At 35.2% G+C, this 27,459-nt stretch overlaps 1 protein-coding gene across 32 annotated transcripts in view; it reads right to left on the bottom strand.

Moving 5' to 3' along the window:
* Nucleotides 1-27,459, bottom strand: part of LOC123534700 (leucine-rich repeat-containing protein 9-like) — a 71,041-nt gene that overhangs the window by 29,769 nt on the left and 13,813 nt on the right. For 31 of the 32 annotated variants that reach the window (XR_008372259.1, XR_008372263.1, XR_008372254.1 and 28 more), the window contains 22 exons: nt 26,876-27,031; nt 24,732-24,815; nt 17,029-17,123; nt 16,435-16,566; nt 15,830-16,015; nt 14,931-15,054; nt 14,233-14,359; nt 13,469-13,529; nt 12,782-12,855; nt 11,282-11,400; nt 10,454-10,602; nt 9,623-9,809; nt 8,937-8,993; nt 8,225-8,356; nt 7,393-7,659; nt 5,771-5,881; nt 4,551-4,838; nt 4,129-4,251; nt 3,224-3,399; nt 2,510-2,573; nt 1,653-1,828; nt 1,273-1,346 (listed from right to left, as the gene is read on the bottom strand). Coding sequence is in view for 23 of the 32 variants with exons in the window: in XM_053550327.1 (XP_053406302.1) it covers nt 1,273-1,346; nt 1,653-1,828; nt 2,510-2,573; nt 3,224-3,399; nt 4,129-4,251; nt 4,551-4,838; nt 5,771-5,881; nt 7,393-7,659; nt 8,225-8,356; nt 8,937-8,993; nt 9,623-9,809; nt 10,454-10,602; nt 11,282-11,400; nt 12,782-12,855; nt 13,469-13,529; nt 14,233-14,359; nt 14,931-15,054; nt 15,830-16,015; nt 16,435-16,566; nt 17,029-17,123; nt 24,732-24,815; nt 26,876-27,031 (2,962 nt within the window). In the remaining 9 variants the exon portion in view is untranslated. The remainder of the gene's footprint in view (nt 1-1,272; nt 1,347-1,652; nt 1,829-2,509; nt 2,574-3,223; nt 3,400-4,128; nt 4,252-4,550; nt 4,839-5,770; nt 5,882-7,392; nt 7,660-8,224; nt 8,357-8,936; nt 8,994-9,622; nt 9,810-10,453; nt 10,603-11,281; nt 11,401-12,781; nt 12,856-13,468; nt 13,530-14,232; nt 14,360-14,930; nt 15,055-15,829; nt 16,016-16,434; nt 16,567-17,028; nt 17,124-24,731; nt 24,816-26,875; nt 27,032-27,459) is intronic. The other variant, XM_053550389.1, reaches the window with a different exon arrangement.

Below are 27,459 nucleotides of genomic sequence, written 5' to 3'. Positions count from 1 at the left end.
GCCTCTAGAGAGGTCACAAGGTTTTTCTATTATTTGACCTACTGACCTAGTTTTTGAAGGCACGTGACCCAGTTTCGAACTTGACCTAGATTTCATCAAGATGAACATTCTGACCAATTTTCGTGAAGATCATGTGAAAAATATGGCCTCTAGAGAGGTCACAAGGTTTTTCTATTTTTAGACCTACTGACCTAGTTTTTGACCGCACGTGACCCAGTTTCGAATCTGACCTAGATATCATCAAGATGAACATTCTGACCAACTTTCATAAAGATCCCATGAAAAATATGGCTTCTAGAGAGGTCACAAGGTTTTTTTATTATTTGACCTACTGACCTAGTTATTGATGGCACGTGACCCAGTTTCAAACTTGACCTAGATATCATCAAGATGAACATTCTGACCAATTTTCATGAAGATCCATTCAAAAGTATGACCTCTACAGAGGTCACAAGGTTTTTCTATTTTTAGACCTAATGACCTAGTTTTTGCCCGCAGCTGACCCAGTTTCGAACTTGACCTAGATATCATCAAGATGAATATTCAGACCAACTTTCATACAGATCCCATGAAAATTATGGCCTCTAGAGAGGTCACAAGGTTTTTCTATTATTTGACCTACTGACCTAGTTTTTGAAGGCACGTGACCCAGTTTCGAACTTGACCTAGATATCATCAAGATGAACATTCTGACCAATTTTCATGAAGATCATGTGAAAAATATGGCCTCTAGAGAGGTCACAAGGTTTTTCTATTTTTAGACCTACTGACCTAGATTTGACCGCACGTGACCCAGTTTCGAACTTGACCTAGATATCATCAAGATGAACATTCTGACCAACTTTCATAAAGATCCCATGAAAAATGTGACCTCTAGAGAGGTCACAAGCAAAAGTTTACGCACGGACGGACGCACGGACGGACGATGGACGACGGACGCTGCACGATCACAAAAGCTCACACTGTCACTTTGTGACATGTGAGCTAAAAAGATACCGGCTGAATAGCGAACAGTGCAAATATTGATCAGACTACACAGATGTTCAGGCTGATCATGATCTACACTGGTCGCAAAGGCAGAACAAACTGTGTCCAGCATGCTACGGGTTAAGTTTGAAATCCATGAATTCATTACCCCCATGAAATAGTCTTTTTGACCAAAACCCTAAAATTTTATTCCCACAAAATCAAATGACTCCACAGTATTAATATTTAAAAGACTAACAATTGAGAAGAACTCGAAATAGTCTGACGTTGTTTTACAAAACTTACCTTGAAGGAACAGAGCTTTTAATCCTGTCAACCTACTCAGCTGCAAAGCACCCATATCTTTTATACAGTTGTACCTGAAAATAATGCCAGTAACAATAACTGAGAAATTCTTGTATATATCTGTGAATAGACATAGCCATAGCTTTTACATTTCTAAATGCACTGAAAATCTGTAAAAAAAATACTTTCACTACGTTAACATATCGAGTTTCATAAGTACATAGGAGAAGTGCTTAGTATGAAGCAACACATGTTGTTTGCTCAATATTTTGTTATATTAATCCCTAAAAAATGTAATTACACTAAACATACAATGTACTTAAATTCAAAACTTTCCAGAAAAAGCTGTAGCGTAAGTATCCTAAATGCAGCATACTTACCCTAAATGTAGCACTTCTAAGTTTTCTAGCACTGGTGCTAAGTTCATATCATTATTGAAGAGATCTACACCATTCCGCAGCGTGTTTGTACTGTTGCTGGTTGTCATCTTCTGCTTGTTGGGCTGTTTCTGTTTCGGCATCACACATTCAATACGATTGTGGTTGAGACATAATACCTGTTATAACCAAAGATTTAATCAGCTAGGAAACAATCAAAAATGTGGAAAAAAGGAGTTTAGTAACATAATGTTTGCAACAGTTACGTCTGAATTCACTTAACCTACATAAATAACAGATTTAGAGGCACAGAAGTTGTAGGGGTAGATAGTCTTACTCCAAATCCAGGAGTCACAGGTTCAAATCCTGCTAGCCTCCACAATCCATTACAAATGCTAAAGTACTGGTCAAAACTGCAGGAATCACACTTTGGAACAGTTATCTTAAGTTTTAAGAACATTCTCTACAAGCAATGTAAAATAAATGTTTTAAAGTAATGATATTGCATAATACAGACAACAGTATCAGATTAACAAAATTATGTAGGATATTGCAGAGAGATAAATCCTCTCTTTTGTATGAATTGTTGCAACATAAAAGTACTTGCAATTTTTCTTCTTAACATTTTTCTTATGCCCTACAACTATTGGGGACTTTTAGCATTTTCATTATAAAAACTATTACACTTTTTCATATGTGGAAGAGGACACCATATTCAATTCCTGGTTATCTTTATTATATCGATAGAGTGATATCTCTACGGATACAATTACATACTTCAGTGATATAACTATAATCATCCAAACAGTCATATTTTGTCATTCACAAATCTCAACATGTGTAACTCTTATAAATCTTACCCTGAGATTAGGAAGGTTGATGAGCCCACTGAACGATGTGAGGTTGTTATGCTCCAGGTTTATACTGAAATACAAGAAAACGAGCTTTCAAAATGTTAATAAATACTGTATAAATGGCATGTCTCCTGATATACTTAACATAACCAACTATTTCAAAAAGGAAAAACACCTATAAATATCAAAACAAAATAAGTCAATATTCCCAAAGTAAACCGTGAAGAGCAGCTAAATTTTTACTATTTAACATCAAGTTTTTCAATGTGTAGCGAACACATTAGAGAGTTTTTCTACATAACTTACAAAACAGATGTGTGTTTTAAATATTACTACAGTTGAATGTACCTTACAAGCTACCTGTAATAAGCAGCTACTTGCCTTAACCAGCCAGTCAGCTGACTTCAAACTGAATTTTTGTTATAATTTAAATTTGTCTTTAGCAGCTCATACTTTAAAAAGCCAGACTAAGTTGCTTCCCTTGACTGGCTGTTTAATAAAGGTTTGAGTGTACTTCATAAAACACATGGTATACACATGTACTCTTGATCTTATTTTTTATCTACAATTACTAATAAATGGAAGGCATTTCTCAGTTACAAAAAAGAGACAAAACCTTGAATCTTGCCACTCTACGCAGTAGAAGAATTCTTATTTTCTGTCACACTCTTCTCTATCTTGAACTAACTGGAAAAAAAACAACTTCCAACCATTTTATACCTTCTAAGGTTAAGAAAGACATCTCCTGGACTGAGGTCAACAATTCTGATACCACTGCTAGGTAGATCCATCTCTCTAACTTCCAGGAAGTTTGAGTGACCAAGTTTCTCTGCCACAAAATCTGGTGTCAACCGACCGCCAAACATGTCCTTGGCACTGTTACCTTCTGCTGCTTCCTGTATGAAATCATTGGTATATTTACTCATAATTCAAAAAACAAAATTACATTTTTCTGATCAAATTTCTATATCTAAACAAACTTTCATACGGATTTGTTGTAAGTAAAAACTATAGCTTTCACAGAAGGCGATTATTACCCAAAAGACCCCACTTACAAGAAAGGCTCTGTGCATCATCTCGAATTTCACCTTCAAACTAGAAATCTGTAGTAAAAGTAGTTGTATTTCAAATGAAGGATATCTCCCTAACAACAACAGTTGTTATTCAAAATAAACTAGAGCTGCTTTTGAGAAAAGCACATGTCTCCCACAACTGCCTAATCATCTGAATTGTAAAAAGTTGGTTTAGTAAGTTTTGGTTTAGTGATTCAAACTGGTTCGGATGAGTGGTTCAGTAAGTTTTGGTTTAGTGATTCAAAGTGGTTTTGATGAGTGGTTTGGATCAGTAATTCAAGGGCCATAATTCCGAAGTGCCTGGGCTGATTTGGCTAGCAATCGAACTTGGATGAGGACTTAATGGCAAACACATTTTATTCAAGTTTGGTGAAGATCGGATGAGAAATGTTAGATTTGTGACAGACACACAGACAGGAGTAAATCAATATGTCTCCCACACCACTGTGTGGTGGAAGACATAACTAAATATAAACACCTGGGAATTATTGGACCTTTAGGAACTCCTTTCATTAAGAACAAAAATAAATATCTGAATACAAATAAACTTACTATAGCAGATCCATCAAGAGCTTTGAGCCTGTTAAGATGGTATATAACAAACAGCCTGTAATTATCACTGTCACTGGCTACCGGATTACCAAACATGTCCAGGATAACCAGGTTTCCTAAACCCTGAAAATATAACAAGAATGCTAAACTGTCACAATATATGCCTGTCAGAGAAAATTTCTTTTCACTTTTAAAATACTCAACTTATTCAGCAGACTATTTGTCAATTTTCTAAATTTCAACTAAGTCAATTTACTTTATTTTTTTAGTATATCATTTCCAAAGTTTTCAAAGAATAAACATTATAATACCTGTTAATGTTATGTCAGTTACATCCTGTTAAAACGATAACTATTTCTTACTTTAACTTTACTAATTATCTATCATAATTTTTACTGTTAGCAATCAAGTACTTTTTTTACCTTTAAATGGAACACATCTCTGATATTGGTGATTTGATTATTGCCTATATACAGTTCAACAAGTGGCAGTAAATTCTGCAGTCCAGTGATGGACGTCAGTTTGTTATTGTCTAATGCAAGATAGTGCAGATGCACTAAATGTTCTAGCCCGCAATTATCAACTGACGTTATAAAGTTCTGGCCAAGACTTAGTCTCCGTAAGTGTGTCAACTTGGACAAACCCTCTAACTTGCTGATACAGTTGTTCTCTATTGACAACTCTTCCAGTTTATGACAATTTTCAAATCCCTGGTAAAATAAAAAAAAGTACAAAACTGAAATAAATTGAAAAGTACCTTAAACAGTTAGAAATTTGTATGTACAGTAGATCAAGATGAACTAGCAAACATGGTAGCCTAGTTGTCAGACTTTAACCGGCTGATAAACTAACTGCAGGTTAAATTTAAATTCAAAATACTATTCTTGGTGGGAAACACTAGTATGATGTTTTGATTTTATTGTAAAGATTTTCAATTTTCATAACTTCTAATTAATACATTTGTTTTTCTTAGTCTTCTAAAATTTCGAAATATAACCCTTAAGGTTTATCAACCGTTAGCTTAATCGCCCGTTAAAGTTTCGAACAACTGGGCTGGTGAATTGACATATTGCTAGTAATGCAATTTGTTTTCCTTCAGTTATTTTAAAACTCTCCTGAAAGTTAAGCATTATTATCTCCATTACTATAAAAAGCTACTTTAAGCATGAATTCTTCAAAATGAGGATAGAGCTGCTGTCCATCAAATCTATAAATAAGTCACGCCATGAGAAAACCAACACAGTGGCTTTGCGACCAGCATGGATCCAGACCAGCCTGCGCATCAGCACAGTCTGGTCAGGATCCATGCTGTTCGCTAATGGTTTCTCTAATTGCAACAGGCTTTGAAAGCGAACAGCATGGATCCTGACCAGACTGCGCAGATGCGCAGGCTGGTCAGGATCCATGCTGGTCGCAAAGCCACTATGTTGGTTTTCTCATGTCGAGGCTCAAATATAAGTGACATGAACAATGCCCACCTTGCAGTTATGTTATATTGATTTTGTAATATGCAATAATAAACAGAAACAAATTTATCAGTGCTGCATCTAGAAGTTCATCAGACTTAAAATAAACTGCAAAAAAAATATGAAAAATTGGAACAATATCGGTACACCAGTGAAGATATATTTAGAATGCTTACTTCAATTTTTGTAATATCATTATTGTTGAATGAGGCAAATTTCAGATGCTCCAGCTTTTCCATATTGGACAGTTTAGTGATATGCTGATCATCAAGGTTTAGTGAGGTAATCTGTAAAATCAAGCATAATACTGAAATTAACTAAGTTCAATGTTTACTTCAGTGCAAAAGCTGTCATTTTGCTATTTTTAGTAATTTCTATATATAGATTAGAACTGTCAATATACAACTGGCAAGGCACTATCATTTGGTTTGGTCACCTGATTATACAGACATACGTATAACTGCTCTGCATTTTCCCACAATCCACCACTTCTTCTCCAAGATTCTACCAGAAAATAACCACACATCTTAGTATTGCAACCAAGCTTTTTTCTCCTTTCTTAAACATATACAGTAAACTTAAGATGTTTCAAATACTGCATGCTCTTATTCTGCAAAGGCTTTTCTAAACTGTACCTTTCTAAAGAATTATTTTTAAAAAGCATGTAAATGCAAACCAAATACCAGTACTTTAAACCATCTTTTTGATAACGTAACTTATGGTAGTTCTGCACGTTTGATATACCGGAAGTGATGGCGTAACGTCATTTATCCGGAAAACGTAGAATAAAGCCTGGATTCGCCGTACGGAAATGAAAATCAGTTTTTATGAATTAAAAGCAACCTGTGAATAAATGTATTAAATTGTAACAGTCTCTATCTTTCTAAAGTTAAAATATGATATTAAAACATCTGACACGTTAAATAATTCAAAATAATGTCTCTAAATTAGCTTCAAATAGGCGGTTCCCTTTAATCATGGCCAAATATCTCAGAAATAAGCACAAGGACCTATACATTTTATTTCACTGTATTATAGGCCATATATTTATCTACGACTGTGAGAACTTTCATTAAAATCTACATTGTAGAAACTTTTCTATTCGTGAAAATGTTATGAAAATTGCTATTTTCCCATAGACTCCCATTATGAAAAATTGCGTGAGGTCCAAATTTTTCAAATCAGTCTAGCAAAAAATCAAGCACACGACCCTATCCTTTTTATTTGCTGAATTTTCTAGGTATATTCTGAAGTTTAGAAAAATCAAAGTTTAATCAAATTCTACATTGTAGAAAAAACTTTGATCCGAACGTGCAGAATTACCTTAATTCGGAAACTATTGTAGGTCTGGGAACATATGGATCTCACAGCCTGTGTGTGTAGAACAGGGTTATCCCAACCTGCGTGACAGCAGGGAATGAGAAACCAAATGCTTCTGCAACATGAAAAAAACCCTGTCTTACACAGGCAGACATATAAGAACATTTTTCTTGCCTACCATTCAAATATTTTCAAAGATACAGAAAAAAAATCATAAATATAGTTCATGACATTATAATTATGATGTCAAAATGTGTGCCTGTAGCTTTTCTTTTCTCTATGGAAAAGGCAAGGTGTTCTGCTCACAGGCAATTCTTGTCTCCCCCCCCCCCACCCCGCCAGACAGACAAAAAAGTAATCCCTCACACAAGTAAATCTTGGATAAAACTCACAACCTCATGATCCATAGATCTGCACCCTCCCTTTCAAGCTAAGCAAGAGGACACAAAATTCAGTATAAAAATCATGTTAACATTACCTTGGCATACCAGTGTGTATCATGGTCCCCTATTTTCTCTGGTTTATTCCGACTAGTAGCTGACAGTACTTGTGCCATTAACTTGAGGCTCAAAGACCTTGGTCTGTGATGGTCTGTCCTAGCATGTGTCAACAGCGACACCTGAGATATCCGCGACCCAGCCGCCACCCTCAGCGCTGAAGATGACTCTGTCTCAGTCACAGAGTGCCCATTTAACACTGTTAATGATTTTAGCCTTCCAATAATTCTCAATCGCAAGTTGTCAGGCTGCAAGGTAAAATATTATCACATTGTTCATGCAAAAGTTCTTCTTTTGTGAGCAACATTATTAATTTTTGAGATGAAAGTTTACCACAACAGTAATTTCATGTTCTAAGGTACAGCAACTATTTTACAATAGGTTGGGTTAAAATTCATGCTTTCTCAGTATGTAAGGAAGAACACTGTAGTCTATTTTTGTTCTGTAAATAACTAAGCAAGCAATCACATAACTTTTTAACTTTCAAAAAGTGATGAGGATAAAATGTATGTTCTGAGTATAATTTCAGATTATGGTGAGAAACTGAATAGATATTGTACAAGCTGCGTGGTTTCCTGTAAAAAAAGTTCACACTTGCCAAAGCCTGAACCAAGAATAATGAGTTGGAAATTCTTCATTCAGAGATCTATACCACTTGGAAACAGAGGTCCTACAATGTGGAGTCAATAAAACAATCTATTTTTCAGTCTCACACAGACATCTTACTCGCCCAAAAATCTATTTTACAGATTTCCTTACAAGTTCTTTAAATAAGCATACAGGGAAGATGGTACAAAAATTTCTTGGCTTTACCTTCTGCCAAGTGTTATGTCTGACATCCAATGTGTTTATATTTGGCATGTGTTTTCTCAATGTGGACAACTCATCCTTTGTGTTGGTCAACTTGTTCCAACTCAAATCTAGCATACGCAATTTGTGTAAACTCTGTAGAAGGGAAAAATCTAATGTAAACATTATTTAATTGAAGTACGTTTGAATCAAATCTAGAAGAGACTAGAGTCATTAAACATAGCAATCTAAATACTGTCAAACCATGTTAGTTGCAGTAAGAGACTGGATACTTAATACTGTCAAACTTGTGCCAAGCTGGCAACCAAAGGAATGACAAAATGTGACTGCTCAAGGCAGATGGCTCCTTAAATCATGCAGATATTAGAACAAAATGTCAATTTGTGTAAACAAATAACTGGCTGTTTAACCTTTAGCCTGCTGGCGGCAACTGGCTGTGCCTCTGCCACCAGTGCAGACCACGATCAGCCTGCACATCCGTGCAGCCACCAGTGCAGACCACGATCAGCCTGCACATCCATGCAGGCTGATCGTGGTCTGCACTGTTCGCTATTCAGTCAGTAAATTTTAAGTGAACACCCCTTTAAATAATAAGTGGTATTGCCAAAATTGAATGATGGGCCAGTCCATTTTAGAAATTTAGCAGGGTAAGGGTTAAGGCAAGTGGCTGCTTAACACAGATGACCACTAACGCAAGTTGGACTGTATTACAAACCTTCATTCCCTCCAATGTTGTAATCTTGTTAAAACTGGCATCCAGTTGTTCAATTCCCTGAAAATAATAAAATCTTTATGTTATATCAATTATTCTACAAAAAAAAGGTTTATCAGAACAACTGAAGTAATGATAAGTTACAACATGGCACAGTTTGTTCGCTATGAGTTAGACCTTCTTGCTATTTTTTAAAAACTTTATTTCAACAGCCAAGTTGTATTGTTACTTAAATTTCAATCAATTTCAAGCACTTCCACACAAGTAGAACCTTGAACCTCATTTGAGCAGAAAATTACTGTAAAATCCAAGAATTTGCAAGGGACTTGGTTTCACTATATTTATTTCCAGTCTGTATTAGCGAAAATAAATACTCACAAAAGTGTTGTTACTGTTGTAAAAGCTACTTTATATTTCATAAGGTGGCCAAACATCGCAGATATTCTTTATGACAAAACTTACTATAAATAAATAACAAAGACAGCCTTGCAAAAATATTTCATTTTACAGTAACCCCAGTGGCATTAAAAGGCAAGTGACTTAGGTAACAAGTCAGCCACATTTAATACTTGGCCATGTTAGCACCTCAAAACATCACTATGTCATCTACCTTAAAAACTTCGCCATGTGAGCCACCTAAAATAAATGCCCACCAAGGGCTTATAAACAGCACAAAATGTAAAGCTTACCATATGAGCGAGTTCATCTAGTTTTGTGAGCTCATTAAAACTGACCACAAGCCTTTTCAGCATCCGGAGAGGTTGTAAAGGCTTCAGTTTTGTCAGACCGTTACCATGGAGATTTAGCACCGTGATATGTTCCAGTTCCTCTTGACCAGTAATCTTCAACAGCAATTCATCTGTCAGTGCTATCAACCTGAAATGAAAAAGATAAATTATGAAAAGGAAAGTTTTCTTCAATTTCTAGGTTGTCACATTGCTCACCTTCAAAATAAGACAAGACTTTGGATGCTATCTGTAATGTGTGTGTTACATGTTTATCTAAATTTCACTGATGGCTACCCTAATAACCTAGATATAGTAAATCTATTTTCACATGGGCTCCAACCTACCAATTTTACTTGAAAACAATAAGATGGAAATCTCAGTCATCAACAAGTAACTTACACTATTTAAACATTCAATACTACTATAAAAAAACCTCTGCAGGAGCATAAAGAACAAAGCCTAAGTGCTGTTTCTGCATGTCTCACACAGGGAAAAAGTGCTGGTGCCAACAAGCAAATATAAATCAACGAAACATATGTGACAAGCATAGCACCAACATTTTCACATAGAACTATATTTCACAATTTTACAATGTGGAAAACAAGGAAAAAATGGACGACACCTTAAAATATACTAAATATTTACTAGGACATTGTCTTTAACATTTGGACCACTGAAATTGCTGCCTCCTCATTTTTGAGGAAAATCGTTTGAATGGAGTTGTGAGAGAATGTTATCAAACGTCCATGACCTGAAAATGGTTTATATTTCATACAAATGATAAAAACATACCTGGGTCTCGGTTTGCACTGAGGTTCCATACTAAGGACGTCACTATCCACCATTTTATCCTCCTCCTGGTGTGGAGGGTTGGGGAAGGTACTGTCCTTGTTATCTAATAGCACTTGATTGAAATCAGCAAAAGGTGACTTTGGCCTCATCTGAAAAAATTATCCCAGTTAATCACATGAAATACCTAACTTAAGGTCATAATCTGAACAAAACAACTCATTTTGTTGCATTTTTTATAAAGGATTAATCTAAGTTACACAGATACAGAAATCTTTGCATTGCAACGTTTTGATTTGGTGAACTGTTATGTCAACAGACATATTCCTATTGTTAAGAATTCTTGTTTCATTACTTGTTCTACTAACAACTCTATAAATTCAGAGCTGTTTTTTATTTTCATGCTGCTGTTTGCATATATCTGTAAAAATAAAATCTTTACAAAATTTAATATTACTTAATCTACGGTACTGATACTTTAACATTAAAATTTCTGAATTTTCTGAACATTTATCCACTGAGTAGATGAAGACTTTGTTTAACACTGAAAAAAAGCTCTCTATCAGCATTCAGACATGCAAAATATTCTAAACTGTGTATGTATAGTGTCATAGCTTTATAATACAACTCATTAGTATCAGGCCTATTTGGAATGACTAAACGATGTACCGAGTTGTAAAATTTTAAATACTTTGTTTAAATTCATGTGATCCTTTTCTCTAGATTCTTGCACTGACAAATACATTTCAATATTTAACTAAAAAATTATTAAGAAAATAAGAAATTAAAATCAGGCAATATGTATTTAAAGTATGTATATATTGTATTTACCTTGGTTATATATTCAAACTCTACAATATATTCAGGTAGCACCAAATCGTTATTAAATATGTACCACTCACACTGCCGAGAGCTACACTCACACGAGGTATTGTCTACGTTCAATATATCTGAAAAAGAAGAGAAATATACAGTCAGACCTGTATTAAGCACACATCATGAGGGCAACATAATCTGGCTGCTTAAGGCAGGTAGTTTCTTATGGCAAGTTGAACAAAGTCAGTATTGGAATCTAGTTGACTGGCTGCTTAATACATGTGGACATTAATGGAAGGTTCAACTGTAGCAGCATCAAAATATTGTGTACAGGCAACTTTGATAAGCCAGGTTACTCTTAAATTAGTCAAAATTATCAAGTTATAACAAAAGTTTCCTTTGTATCACTTTAAATAGTACTCTACACAAGCAAAAGGAACATTTGTTTAAAACTATATTAAGATAGGGTTAAAAGTTTCTAGTAACTGCTTAAACAACTATTCAAGAAACAATTAGGCCACAGTACATCAACTTTTAGCTAACGATTTCAGAGATGTCATTTGAAGAAAATGTTTAACCTTTAGCCTGCTGGTGGCAATTGATTCTACCTTTGCGACCAGTGCAGACCAAGATCAGCCTGCACATCCGTGCAGGCTATCATGGTCTGCACCGTTCGCTATTCAGTCAGTAAATTTTCAGTGATCATCCCTTTGAATAATAAGTGGGTACTGCCTGGATCAGTCCATTTTAGAAAATTAGCAGGGTAAAGGTTAAAAGACAAATAGATTTGTTTGTTTGTTTGTTTTGGGTTTAACGCCATTTTTCAACAGTATTTGTCATGTAACAGCAGGCAGTTAACCTAACCAGTGTTCCTGGATTCTGTACCAGTACAAACCTGTTCTCCACATGTAACTGCCAACTTCCCCACATGAATTATCAGAGGTGGAGGACAAATGATTTCAGACACAATGTCTTTTATCAAATCGTCACGGAGAACATACGCCCCGCCTGGGGATCGAACTTTGACACCCAATCCATAGACCAACAATCTCCCTAGTGAGCTAAGTGGGTGGGCTAAGAGACAAATAGAATTGACAAACAATGGAACCTGTCAACAGATAGTGAGTGATCAAAATAGCTCCCCCGAAACACTCTGTACTCAGATAAGCTAAAAACAATGAGCAATTATGGACTTACGTAGACTTATTCCTTTCAACAGACTTCTGAAAAATCTTCATTATTTTCCAAGAACAATGCAATGAAAGTAACATTGGGTCTACTTTAACCTTTACCCTGCTAAACTTCTAAAATGGACTGGCCCATCATTCAATTTGGACAGTATCATTGATTATTCGAAGGGGTGTTCACTGAAAATTTACTGACTGAATAGCAAACGGAGCAGACCACGATCAGCCTGCATGCCGATCTTGGTCTGCGCTGGTCGCAAAGAAAAAATCACTTGCTGCCAACTGGCTAAAGGTTAAAAAAAACATGGAACAATAGAATTGAACATACTTTTGTCATGACTGATACACATTTTTCTAGGTCTGTATACAGCATCTAACTTGGAATATGAACTCTGCTGTATCCTGAAATTTAGAAGAATTACATACAAACCTTCAGCTTGAATCTAAAATATTTTTAGTTTCTAATAAACACTGTAAATTTCAATTTTATCAGACTTAGATTTCAAATTAGAAAATGTTTATTAGTTTTGGGTTAAGCGCCATTTTTCAACAGTATTTTACCACAGTTATGTAACTGCAGAAAGGTAACCTAACCAGTGTTCCTGGATTCTGTGCCAGTACAAACCTGTTCTCTGCAAGTAACTTCCAACTTCTCCACATGAATCAGAGGTGGAGGAAGAATAATTTCAGACATAAAGTCTTTTATAAAATTATCTAGAACAAAGCCTCCCCAGGGGTTCCAACTCCTGACCCTATATCTGTACATCTGTGCTCTCCTTAGTCAGCTTAGTTACTGACTTCATTTGAAAAAGTATATCACAAAATTATATTTACAGTAAAGATTTTTACTAAAATCCAAGAACTACATGTAATCTAAAACTCTACATTATGAAAACAGAGTGAAGTCTCACTAAATCTCATGATAAATGTTATTTCTATGCTTTTCTTAACAAGCATTCTGTTGTTTATCATTTTTGGTTAAATGAAGAAACAGGTAAAGTCTAAACTTACTTACTGTTTTTCATCTAAAGCTTTGGCATTTTTACCAAGGTAAACTTTTGAAATGACTAGCTGACCTGTGGAAAAAAAAAAAAAACATTAAATAATTGAATACTGTAGAGTTTGGGTTAAATTTGCCATGGTTTTATTTTTAATCTGCAAATTCAAAACACTCAGAAATTTCAGAAGCATTCTCCTTAACTGCATAATCATCTACAAAAGACAAATTCAAAACACTTGTGAATATTTAGAAGTATATCTCTAACAGTATAAGCTGCTATGAAGGGCATATATAATCTACATAATTTATTTATTTATTTGGGTTTTACGGCACACCAACACAGTATTCTAGATACTCTTCAACTTAAATGGCTAGTAGAAAGTCTTGCTTAGTAACCCACACTGAATTTGACCAAATTATAAAACATGACCCAATTTCTGAAAACAGAAATGCTAGTGTCTCAAACTCCCATCAATTTTAAAACGGTTGCTTTTAATTTGAATCATTTGAGCCGCGTCATAAGAAAATCAACATAGTGCGTTTGCGACTAGCATGGATCCAGACCAGCCTGCGCATCCGTGCAGTCTGGTCAGGATCCATGCTGTTCGCTTTCAAAGCCTATTGAAATCAGAGAAACCGTTAGCGAACAGCATGGATCCTGATCAGACTGCGCGGATGCACAGGCTGGTCTGGATCCATGCTGGTCGCAAACGCACTATGTTGGTTTTCTCATGGCACGGCTCATTTAAGTCACACATTTATGAGAAAGTGCTGTTTACCATATTTAAAGGGACAAAACTCTTGAATGTCTTTGCCTCTGTTTTTATGCATGAGATAGGATATTCGATGTCTGTCTGCCAAACTCAAACTGTTGCTTAATGGTACTGCACCATCTCTGCCCAGCTTCTGCAAATACAAAATTCATGACATAAGAATGCACCTTCTCTACTCCTTTTAATTTGATTTAAAGAGAGCCATCAAAATTTGCGACCAAACTTAGCAGATTATATTCATCTATTTCCAAACTAATTAACAGTACCCTAGCTAAATTCCATGTAACAAGCTTTAACAGGGCAGACATTTGAAATCCAATTAGTATATCTTATATTGTTATAATAAACTCTTTTTTTGAATTTCAGTCTTGTGGCCTTTAATGTATTACCGGAGCATTCCTTATAGGAGGTGGTTTGTGGACGTTTTTAAAATGGTGGATTTGATGTAAAACCAGAACTTTTCGCGAGGGTTTAATTTTCGCTATACATTGTATTTGCGAGTCTCTACATCTCACGAAAATTAATCCTTGCGTAAATATTCAACACTGATTAACTCTACAGTATAAGCAAGTTTAATTTATACCTCGCAAATGATACCTAGGTTCACCCTGAAGTTCAGTCATGAAAAACTGCAACTACTAAAAAGTGAAGAAGGGTTAATTGATAAAAATCTGCCCCTTTGAACCATTGATTTATTGTTATACCATGTAGTTTTCAGCATCCATGAAGCCCTCCTCCAGAATCCTTTCTGGTTCATTGCATCCACCAGGTAATGATGGATCCCACATCCAAAACAAGTACTCTAATAATTTCTTGTAACCCAAATTTCTGAAAGTTGAAAAAAAAATTCATATTATCTTTTTCTGGTAAAAATACCTTAGATGTACTTGAACTTCTTTAAAAAGTTTGAATGATCTTCAATTATTTTCCTTTTTTTGTTCAGTGTATTTGTCTTTCTCCATCAGTTCTAAATAACTGCAGTGACTTTCTGAAATTCTTTATTTTTTACTTTTACTATAAAGTATATTTATTTTACTATTTACAGAGTTGCCTCTTTTATCTATGTCTCAAACAATGACATATCTTTGGCTTTCGCCCTAATTTTGCTTCAGTAATTTGAACTAATTTCTACCATAAATTATATTAAAGGCCTCCATGACTGAGTGGTTCAAATAACTACTTTCTAATCACTTCTGTGGGTTTGCAATATGCTTGGTGTGAATTGAAATCGAACAAAACAAACAAACTACAAATCATTAAGCATCAGGAAGTCAGTGGCACAGTGGATAGCAGGTTAGACTACAATGCCAGCGGTTCAGGTTCGATTCCCGGTTGCGGTGGATATCCTGACTAGCGTTCAGTGCTAGGTGATTTACTTAAACTGGTACTGTTTCCAGCAGTACCAGCCTAGACTTAATGCTGGGGAGGTAAATATGATGCCTGCCATGGGCTTGGCTGGAAATAAGTTGTTTAATCCATTCCAGGCAGGGACATTCACCGACTACCAACATTAAACAAGAAACTTTTTAAGCATGAAATGATTTTATAAGATCATTTTTATGACCTCTTATACTGAAGAGTACAGTATTCAAGCTTATCTCACCTGTTTGAGATATAGTATTCCCCGTCTGCATCATCCACTATTGACATGAGTCTTTCATCAAACCTATGCCGCAGTGTACGATTGTGTAACCGTATGATTCTCCGCACCTTGATACCCACAATGCCATGTTCCCTAAAGTCAGCTGCACAGAACCGAGACAACAACAGGTCATGGCAAGACGTGAACCTAAATTAACAAATATCAGGCATTAAAATAATGCAATTTTCTTTATATCAAATATAATCAATACTATTAAAACTAGTACAGAATTTGAATAAAAAACTGGTTAGTAGTTATGCAAAGCATTGCACCATTACAAAATAGAGCTTCAAGTCATATCTGACCTGACTAAAGTGACACAGTGATGGCATCCAAGATCTTAGACACAGACTTTGTAAAGGTTAGGATACATACTTTGAAAATGTTTCTCCTAACTACGGCTGGTTCCAGCCAATGAGAGATTTACTTAAATGAATACTGGAAAAACAGTGGTTTTGTGTATTCAAATTAATGCACCTAGCTTAATAACATGAAGTACAACACACTGCAGATGAAGTTTTATTAATCTGTTTTCTGTATAGGGTAAAACCATAAAAGGCACAAACCACAAGTCTGAAGGAGACCCCTCCTCAAATCTCACATTTCCTCCTGACTCTAACTCTACAACCATTCTATTTACAAGAGTATTTGCAGATTCACGAAATCTGGTCACAGTTTCTGTGTAAAATGCCTCTATTCTGTAAAACAGAAAACACGCTTGTACATTTCAACCTGAAGTCCCTGTAAAAAGCAGCAACTACCTAACAACATAACCAACTAAATCAAAGCATTAAAAGTACTAATGGTCTGGTGAGATATATAATTTAGTGCTTCGTATTAAAATGTATAATTCATTTAATTTATTTGTTTTGGGTTTGACACCGTTTTTCAAAAGTATTTCAGTTATATAACGGCAGGCTGTTTAATTTAAGTCACTACTAAAATCTGCAGGTAATTTGTTTGTCTCCTAGGAAAAAAACTGGTATAAAATTTCAAGCAGACTTGGTTACTTCCACAGGCACTGGTCCCACTCTCTCTTTATTATCCTGGATACAATGGCACTCCTTGATAAAAGAAGAACTTTATCAACAAAAATAAAAATTTGCATATTTTTCAAATCTTCACCAATAAATAGCAAAATAAATAGTTCACTAACTTACTCTGAACACTTTTTTTCCCATTTCTTCACTCTGTCCTTTATTGCAGCAAGCTTATTACTGTAATTTGGAGCTGAACTCAACTTCTGTAGATTTAACTGCAACAAATCAATGCAAAGATATCCATTTATACATCAAGTTCTCATTAACTTTCCAAAAATTAATCAGAAAAGTAAATGTACTTTTATATGACTGTTAAAGCAGACTGCAAATTTTACACTTCATGCTGAAATATGGAACACTATCAGTCGTCAATTATACAACTACAAACATAATCCTAGATTGCAAACATAAAATTAAAAAAAAAACAAGAGCACCACCTTGCGGGTGCTGACGCTCATCTGATTTTTTTTGTATAATAGAAATATTGTCCTACCCATGATTTTCTAAGTCTAAAAAGGGCCATCACTCTTGCAAAAAGCAGGATAGAGTTATGTTTCTTGATGTACAGTGTCCACTTATGATGGTGAAAAACTGTTGCAAGTTTTAAAGCAATAGCTTTGATAGTTTATGAGAAAAGTTGACTTAAACATAATATTCAACCAAGAAAATGATTTTTCTAAGTCCAAAGGGCAATATTTATTGCAAAAAGCAGATAGAGTTATGTTTCTTGATGTACAGGGTCAGCTTATGATGGTGAACAAGAGTTGCAAGTTTTAAAGCAATAGCTTTGATAGTTTAAGAGAAAAGTTGACCTAAACATAAAACTTAACCAAGAAATCTGATATTTCTAAGTCCAAAAGGCATAAAATCTTGCAAAAAGCAGGATGGAGTTATGTTTCTTGCTGTACAGGGTCAGCTTATGAGGGTGAACAAGTGTTGCAAGTTTTAAAGGAATAGCTTTGATAGTTTAGGATAAAAGCTGACCTAAACATAAAACTTAACCAAGAAAACTGATTTTCTAAGTCCAAAAGGGGCAATAATTCTTGCAAAAAGCAAGATGGAGTTATGTTTCTTGATGTACAGGGTCTGCTTATGATGGTGAACAAGTATTCCAAGTTTCAAAGCAAAAGCTTTGATAGTTTAGGAGAAAAAGTTGACCTAAACATAAAACTTAACCAAGAAATCTGATATTTTCTAAGTACAAAAGGGGCCATAAATCTTGCAAAAAGCAAGATGGAGTTATGTTTCTTGCTATACAGGGTCAGCTTATAATGGTGAACAAGTATTCCAAGTTTCAAAGCAATAGCTTTGATAGTTTAGGAGAAAAGCTGACCTAAACATAAAACTTAACCAGGCAACGCCGACGCAGACGCCGACGCCGACGCCGACAACCGCTCAAGTGATGACAATAACTCATCATTTTTTTTCAAAAAATCAGATGAGCTAAAAATCAGTCAATGAAAAGAAAAACTTTAATAGTTTGATAGTTTTAAAGAATATTTTGCGTCCATTCCTACAGTTACCAATAAATTTCATTCAGCAGGCTTTTTTCATATATCAGGAGACTTCAAGCAGTATGTCCTTACCAGGTACATAAACATGAATTTCTTGCCTAGGTTATAGTTGTAGATGCAGATGGGAATATCTGGCTCTCCAGTTACCGTAGCTTTTTTTGTAGTAACTCGGCAGAGCCTCATTAATGCAAAAACAGCTACTCAAAATGCAGAGATTTTTTTCCTGCTATATTTTACAGGTTATAGAATTTAAATAAAGCAAAATTAAATGCTGTCTTTGAAACAGTCTTTCTTATAATACAGTATTAAAACAAAGTCTGGTAAATTAATTTCTGTTAAACTAAGTAATAAAACATCAAAAATAATGTCATGATGTTTCAATGGCACACAACGGCACTTAAGTTCAGGTTTAGCAGCAGTACATTATGACTTTTCAATGAAATAACTATTTTTGAATCATGAAGTTTACTATAAGGAACAAAGAGCAACTATCAAAATACTTGATTTTTAGCAAATCTCACATAAAAATATATGAACAGTGCACGACTTTAATAGTTATCATTGACAGCATGACAGGTGGGGTACATGATGGTTTTTGTCCACATGGGTAAAAGCCCCAGCCCAGTGTTTAAGAAAATAAATTCAGTTGTATATACAACTCAGTTTTCAGATTTATATTACAGTCCCCATTTATCACAAGGATATGAGCCGTGCCATGAGAAAACCAACATAGTGGGTTTGCGACCAGCATGGATCCAGACCAGCCTGCGCATCCGTGCAGTCTGGTCAGGATCCATGCTGTTCACTAACAGTTTCTCCAATTCCAATAGGCTTTAAAAGCGAACAGCATGGAGCCTGACCAGACTGCGGGGATGCGCAGGCTGGTCTGGATCCATGCTGGTTGCACACCCACTATGTTAGTTTTCCCATGGCACGGCTCATTATAAACAACAGCAAGCTGCAGAGTACATTGCTAAGCACACATGCTGCAGGATAATAAACAATCCATTTCATACAGCATTCAATTTTTTATACACACCTTCATAATAAATAGGGTCTATGCCTCCAGTCTTACAAAACTGGATTTGGAAAAGTTTTTCAGGCAAAAAACACATACTGCCTGTATTATTCAAATGATATTTGGTGGCTAGTGAATAGTTCTATTTACTACCTACTTAACAATGTCCATTCAAAATTCAAACAACAGACTTTGTCAAGCAAGTTGATACATCTTCTATCATCATCAACATATCAGCCTAGTCATTCTTACTTGATAACATAACTGAGCCGCACCATGAGAAAACCAACATAGTGCATTTGCGACCAGCATGGATCCAGACCAGCCTGCACATCCACGCAGTCTGGTCAGGATCCATACTGTTTGCTTTCAAAGCCTATTGCAATTAGAGAAACTGTTAGCGAACAGCATGGATCCTGACCAGACTGCAAGGATGCGCAGGCTGGTCTGGATCCATGCTGGTCACAAATGCACTATGTTAGTTTTCTCATGGTGCAGCTCAATTACTAATAATTCAAAGCATTATCAATCAATCTATAAAATTAATACAAAACATAATTATACTTCCACATGCTTAATGTCTTACTAATATCAACTAAACTAGAATAACTATTTATAACTACAAAAATGTGAAACTGATCAAAGAAAAATCTAAGTAAAGGTAGAACGTCTCATGCAAACAGAATTCTAAAATAAGAAAACATATTATTGTATGACTCCTATAAATTGCCAGTACATAGTCTGTGTAAGCTATATGACCAGTCCACATTCAACACATTTTTACTGGGCTAATAAGTTAAATAATTTAAACAAAAAACTTTGAAGATTTGTTTTTGATGTCATGTTATAAAACACTTATTGAACAGCTTGCCAGTAAATAGTCAAAACTATTGGCCCTCAGTCTTTTGGCTGCAGTTTAGACTATTGACTGAAGTTTGATAATTTTGTCTATTAACCAGGGAGTCATTGGATAAGTGTATAATATAATTGAGCCGTGCCATGAGAAAACCAACATAGTGGGTTTGCGACCAGCATGCATCCGCGCAGTCTGGTCAGGATCCATACTGTTCGCTAACAGTTTCTTCAATTCCAATAGGCTTTAAAAGCGAACAGCATGGATCCTGACTAGACTGCATGGATGGGCAGGCTGGTCTGGATCCATGCTGGTCGCAAACCCACTATGTTGGTTTTCTCATGGCACGGCTCATATAGTGTTTTGGCTGATATCAAACCAGGAATTATAATAATTTTCTAACTTTGAAGGGAAACTGGATCCAAATAGTCTTCGATGGTTAACTATGAAATCATTTCATTTCATAGACATAAAATTTCATGGTTTTGCATTAAAATAACTACTTTTTAAAGATACAAAATCGTAGGTTTCATCTTTTAAGGACAAGATAAAAGGGAATTGAATGCAAAATTTATTAAGATTTAATTTGGTGGATTAAACATTACCACAATATCCACAAATATGATTCCCCCACGAAAAGTTAAGATTTCACTATGTTTAAATCTTTTAATTGGTTCATCATTTCAAACAATGACCTAATGATCTGCACTTGACATCATTAAGGAATCATCAAAATAAAACTAGAAGATGCTTTTGCAGAAAAGTGCATGTCTCCCCCAATGCACAGTCGTAATAGGCAAGAAGTTAATAGGGGATAGGAGCGAAAGTCAAAGAGACACTGATGGTTGGCTACAATAGGGATAGGCTACTTGGCATGTACAATCATCCTATGAAGTTTCAACATTCTGGGTCAAGTGGTTCTCAAGATATTGATTGGAAACCGTTTTCCACGTTCAGACACCTGTGACCTTGACCTTTGATCAAGTGACCCTAAAATCAATATGGGTCATCTACTTTGCACGTCCAATCATCCTATGAAGTTTCAACATTCTGAGTCAAGTGGTTCTTAAGTTATTGATCAGAAAGGGTGTTCCATATTCAGGCCCCTGTGACCCTGACCTTAGCTCAAGTGACCCAAAAAACGATAAGGGTCATCTTCTCTGATAGTCCTATCATCCTATAAAGTTTGAAGGTTCTAAGTCAAATGGTTCTCAAGTTATTGATCAGAAACCGTTTTCCATGTTCTGATCCCTGTGACCTTGACCTTTGATCAAGTGACCCAAAAATCATTAGGGGTCATCTACTGTACTTGTCCAATCACCCTATGAAGTTTAACATTCTGGGTCAAGTGGTTCTCAAGTTACTGATCAGAAACAGTTTTCCATGTTCAGGCCCTTGTGACCTTGATCTTTGATCTAGTAACCCCAAAACTTATAGCAGTCATCTACTTTGTAAGCCCTATCACTCTATGAAGTTTGAAGGTTCTAAGTCAAATGGTTCTCCAGTTATTGATAAAAAATGAACTGTGACGGACAGATGGCCCCTGTGACCTTGACCTTTGATGGAGTGACCCTAAAAACAGTAGGGTCATCTACTCTGTAAGTCCTATCATCCTATGAAGTTTGAAGGTTCCAGGTCACATGGATCTCAAGTTACTGACCAGAAATGGATTCCCATGTTCTGGCCGCTGTGACCTTGACCTTTAATGTAGTGACCCCAAAATCAATAGGGGTCATCTAGTTTTCCATGTTCAGGCGCCTGTGACCTTGACCTTTGATGGCCCCAAAACTGTTACAATAGGGGTCATGTACTCTATAAGCGCTGCCACCCTATGAAGTTTGAAGGTTCTAGGTTCTAGGTCAAATGGTTCTCCAGTTATTGATTGCAAGACGGACGGATGGATGGATGACAGGGCAAAAATAATATGTCTCCCCAAAGGGGGGGGGGGGGGGACATAAATATCACAACTTACACCGGGTCATCTGACAGAAAAAATCTTTGTTCAAATTATATACTGTAAAACCATTTTTATGCGGGATCAATTTTGAGGATTTTGTAGTTTCATCAATCCACAAAATTTCATTCTATCAAACAAATAATATCCTCAATCATTTTACATGCAAAAGCTGAAATCCACCAAAACCAAATCCTTAGGAAATAACTGTTTGGTCTAAAACCATGAAATTTCATGCCGATGAAAATTAATTATTTCAAAGTATTCACAGTCAATATGTTAAAGTTCAGAAATCATATATTTTCAGGAGGATATACATAAAGGATTTCTATATAATCATTGTTAGTGCTTATCACTGTTATACACTTCCAAGGAATCTTCTGGTTAAAGATCCATGTCTACTAATTACACTGTAAAACATGCAGTTAACTGAACAAAACAACAAGTAAAAAAATTTAAAACAACCAAACACAACACTCTTTCCCAGTTTGTATTTTTGCACCTTTTCGCATTTGAAGGCTTTAACTTTGACATATAATGCTAATTAACCTTTAGCCTGCTGCAGGCGAATTTAACAGCCTTTGCAAACAGCTTGGAACCAGATCAGACGCCGATTAAATCGGCGTCTGATCAGGTTCCAAGCTGTTTGCTACTCTGACAATATTTCTTCCATTTTTGGAGCAAATTGAATGAACTTTACAATTTTAGCAGACGACATTTCCAGAAGACGACAATTTATCTAGCATGCTAAAGGTTAAAGTTATCTAAAATCAAAAACTTGAAAAAAAAATACCCCATAGAAGACACAATGAAAAGTAATATTTTTAAATTTTCACACATTAATTTAGTTCTGTCTTCTGTCAGTTGGCAATTCAAATATATATATTAAACACTAAATACAGTTTTCAAATGGAAATTAAGTCTGATGTGAAAGTTTTCTTGGCACACCTTGATTAGCTGTACATTTGTCTGGCATATTATCATCCTTTTTAATTTTCACTCTTAAGCTTTTTTTTTGACTGATATTACAAACAAATTTTTAACTTTTCAATGAATTATTCAAGGAGAAGGAATACTGATTTGTGTTTGGCAGTTTCAAATACCTAGATACACATGTACACATACATGCAGAGATGAGAATGTTCTCATATTAGTGTGTCAACGATTATATATTTGGCACATATAAAGCCTTTCTACACAATGTTATATGTTTAGAAATGTTAATATTCCCATAATCAGTATAACACAACCATTACAAATATACAGGTATATTTCTGAAAGAATATATTTTTTTTAATCAATTAAGACAGTTAAAGGCATAAAGCAAAGTTGTTTTTTAAAATCAAAAGCACTAAAATGGAATACCATCTTCATAACATAAAGTAATTACAAAATTGTTTGAGCACTGCCCCTTACCCCCACCTTGATAACCATTAGTTCCAGCAACACCACATATTGTTAATTTGAAACTGTAACATCAGATTTTCAGTGTGACCAAAATTTGGTGAAATTTGAAACAGTTAAATTACACAAGATTTTATATTTATGTACAGATGTACATAGTTGATTTTGTTATTAAAAATATTCAAAATGCACATTTTTTTCTCATAAACTTATTTTTTACTAAAAGTCAAATATGCATATTTAGTAAGAGCTGGTCCCTAAGGAAATCTTTAATATTTGCTTCATTTGTTAATAATTTGTTAATAGTGTGAGTGCCAAACTCAAAACAGCCTTGAATATTAATCAAAATGAACGTATCAATCAAAACTAGAGCTGCTTTTGAGAAAAGCGCATGTCTCCCACAACAGCCTAATCATCTGAATAGTAGTATATGAGTCAACCAATTGCACCAAGACCTCAACTGCCTTATCAGACTTTCTGTGCTTTGATTATCAAAAAACAAGTTTCAAGGGCCATAATTCTGAAGTGTCTAGGCCGATCTGGCTAGTTATCGAGCTTGGCTGGGAACTTATTGGCAAACACATTTTATTCAAGTTTGGTGAAGATCGGATGAGAATTGTTCGACTTAAGAGTACGGACAAGATTTGTGACAGACAGACAGACAGACAGACACACACACACACACAGACAGGAGTAAATCAATATGTCTCCCACACCACTGTGTGGTGGGAGACATAATAAAACCAGCTACAATATTAGACAACTTTTTGTACAAATAATCTGTACACAATCAAATCCAGAAATAAAAGCCACGTTAAAAACACATAATCTACATTTTGTTGAAAGAGTCAAATCAAAATTCATCATCGCCAAAAATGCTCTTTTGTTCTGATAACGTGAAAAACATTTTACCCAGATTTTGTTCGATTTTTACTAAATTCAATCCTTGACACTAGCACTATAAATAAACAACTTTAAGCCAATAATGAAAATTTGTAATGGTAATATACTGATCATAGTATGTAAACAGATGTTCAAAAAATGAGTAACGTATAAAGCGCATGCAGATCAGGCTTTCACCTGTTTCTCAGAAATTTCTCCAGGAGAAGGAGTTATACAATCAACAGTATCTTCAGAAATGGGACTGTCTTCTTCTCTCTCCATCTATAAATGCCATAATATATATAGTAGGGATGCTATATGCTGACAAGCTAAAACTGTATTATATCGTATATATCACAACAGGTTCAGCTTGAAGCTATTGCAAGATACAGATATTGTATCACAGTCCAGTGAGTTTTTTTCAGAATTTAAATTCAAACCCCGAGGCTCCTTTTTTCCAAAAATCTTTGCTTCTAATAACAGACATGCAATTAAGAATTGCATCAAAATAAAGATTGCTAAGAGAGTTTATACTAATGGATTTCAGGCCGATTGTGAAACAAGTTTTTACAACAATTCAGCATTCTTAACACCTTATCCATTGCCTAGAGGGTATTAGAGAAGAAAAGTAAGTTCCTCCCTCTAATGCTGACAGCAAAGCATGGGGGCTACTGGTATGCCTTTGGTATGATGCTGCCGGATTAGCTGTGATTGTCTTTTTAAAATGTTAAATATCTCTTGACATGTTTAGCTCTAAATAGAAAGCTAGGGAATAAAAAAACCTCCAATTAAATGTATCTATTGTATTCATTTTCTGATTCTCACATTTATCATGATTGATTTCTTTCTCTAGCAATAGATCCTGAAGGAGAGCATTCTTAAAACTTTGAATGGGAAAATGTAAAGAAAATATCTAGACACTGAAGAAGTGTCTCGAGTTTGAATTTAAAGAAAGAAAGAAAAGCACTGAAGTTTCAAACTGAACCGATGATACAGGTACATCCAAAAGCATAGTATATGATATCACACAAGTACATTTTGTATTAATGCATTTACCAATTCAGAATATCAGTGTAAGAAAGGTATGTATAAATTTGTTTATGAAATCAAACATACATACAGATTTTTGTGCTTATATATGTGAAGTACTGTTTTTGTTGCTTTTTCTCCCATTTTTTTTTTTTTTTGAAGTTTTATGAACAACAAAATGAGTATCAATGACTGCCTCCATTAAATGCAAAACAAATGGAAGTCTAGAAGTCTAGAAAACAGAAAGAAAACAAGATTACAGGATATTCTTCAAAAAGTCTAAGTATGCTAAAAACCTTCATCGTATTCTGAGTTGGGATATGACATCAACGAGACAGAGGGAGTCAAAAATCTTTGGTTTTCAACACTTCCTTGACTGTTAATTGCTAATTTTTTTTTTTATTTTGTTGGGATTAGAGCAACTCCACCACAATTTAGGTTCTATGGTGACTTAAACTTTTGATCATGCAGGAAGACCCCAGGGTGGAACTACAAACCTTCTGTAAGCTTGCTGGCTGGATTCCTAGTACGAAAAAGTTTACACCCCAAGCAAGCTTTTGAACAAACAAGTGATCCCAAGTCACCAACCTAAACCACTGGGATATGGAGGCCCCTTTTTTTTTGCTAATTTGGCAAAATAAACATACATGTAATATGATATTTTGGGGATATTTTTCAGGGCATTCAAAAGCTCTGTATGGCGAAATAATGTCATTTATGGCAAGTGAACAATGCAATTTCATATCCTGTTCACTTGCTTTCCATCTTTTTTTAATTTCTGAATTCAATGTTTTGCATTTAATGGGGGGCTAATTTCAGCCGAATGCTTACATACTCCTTTTAGCCATGAGTAATTACTGAATAACTGTAAAACATGCAGATTTACGTAACAGTACATTGCAGCCTTAGTATTAACATTATATTATTTCAAACATTTCTTGACAGAACATGGATTTTTTAGTTTAAGACGAAAGAACGAAATAAGAAAGAAGTTATATTACATTAAAGAAATGTGTCTCAAACATAAGTCAAAAGCAAAACAGCCGTGTTTTATAAAAATTACATTCTGTTTTAAGATCAAACTATACCGTAATATCAGAGATTTTCACATCACCCAAATTTCGCAAAACACAAAAACCAGTCTAGTCTCCATGTAAGTTTTACATTTTTTCCAATATTCAAATTAAAATGCGAGTTTTCGTGAGCACTAATTTTCACAGAATAAACGAAAATGCAAGATGAGTGAAATATCCTCTGTGAAAATTTCTGATTTGACAGTATTACAAGGGGTTAACAATACACCTCAGACTTACCTCTTTAATTGCACTGATCAATGCACGAAGCCTCTCATGTGGAAAGTTTAACATTTGTTGCTGGAATGCATCCATTTTGGCAATAACTTGAGCAAGATTACGATACACAGTTCTTATCCTCATGTTATAATACATTTTCTTCTTCATCACTGTGGTCTGTAAAAATGTAATCGTGATCAACTTGTCTTACACAGTAACAGTAAAAACAGTAAACTTAAAGCAGAGGTCGTGAAAGCCGTCGGACCGTCGGACATTTCCGGTAAATTTTGATCCGGTCCGGCGTGATATATCAAGTTCACAAGACTGAGTGTCCGATAAAATTTGCAGGTCAATATGATAAAAAAAGAAGAAAGTCCTCCACGATTTCGCGAAAGTTTGACTTTCATCATCAAATTGTAACATGGAATCCCGAGAAATTGATGTCAAACTATATTTTAGTAAGCGCTTGTTTCATTGGTACTTAAAATAGAAACAGTGGAAACCCCTCACGACGTCACGACAGTTCTAAGAACGCGCGTTATCATTGGATGGTTACTAATCGTGGATGGTACTCGATTTATGTACGCGGGAACCAGACAGGAATT

This window comes from Mercenaria mercenaria, chromosome 1 (genome assembly GCF_021730395.1).
Source record: "Mercenaria mercenaria strain notata chromosome 1, MADL_Memer_1, whole genome shotgun sequence".
Lineage (NCBI taxonomy): Eukaryota > Metazoa > Mollusca > Bivalvia > Venerida > Veneridae > Mercenaria > Mercenaria mercenaria.
Note: the sequence above shows the minus strand (reverse complement) of the source record. Positions and strands in the feature narration are given on the sequence as shown.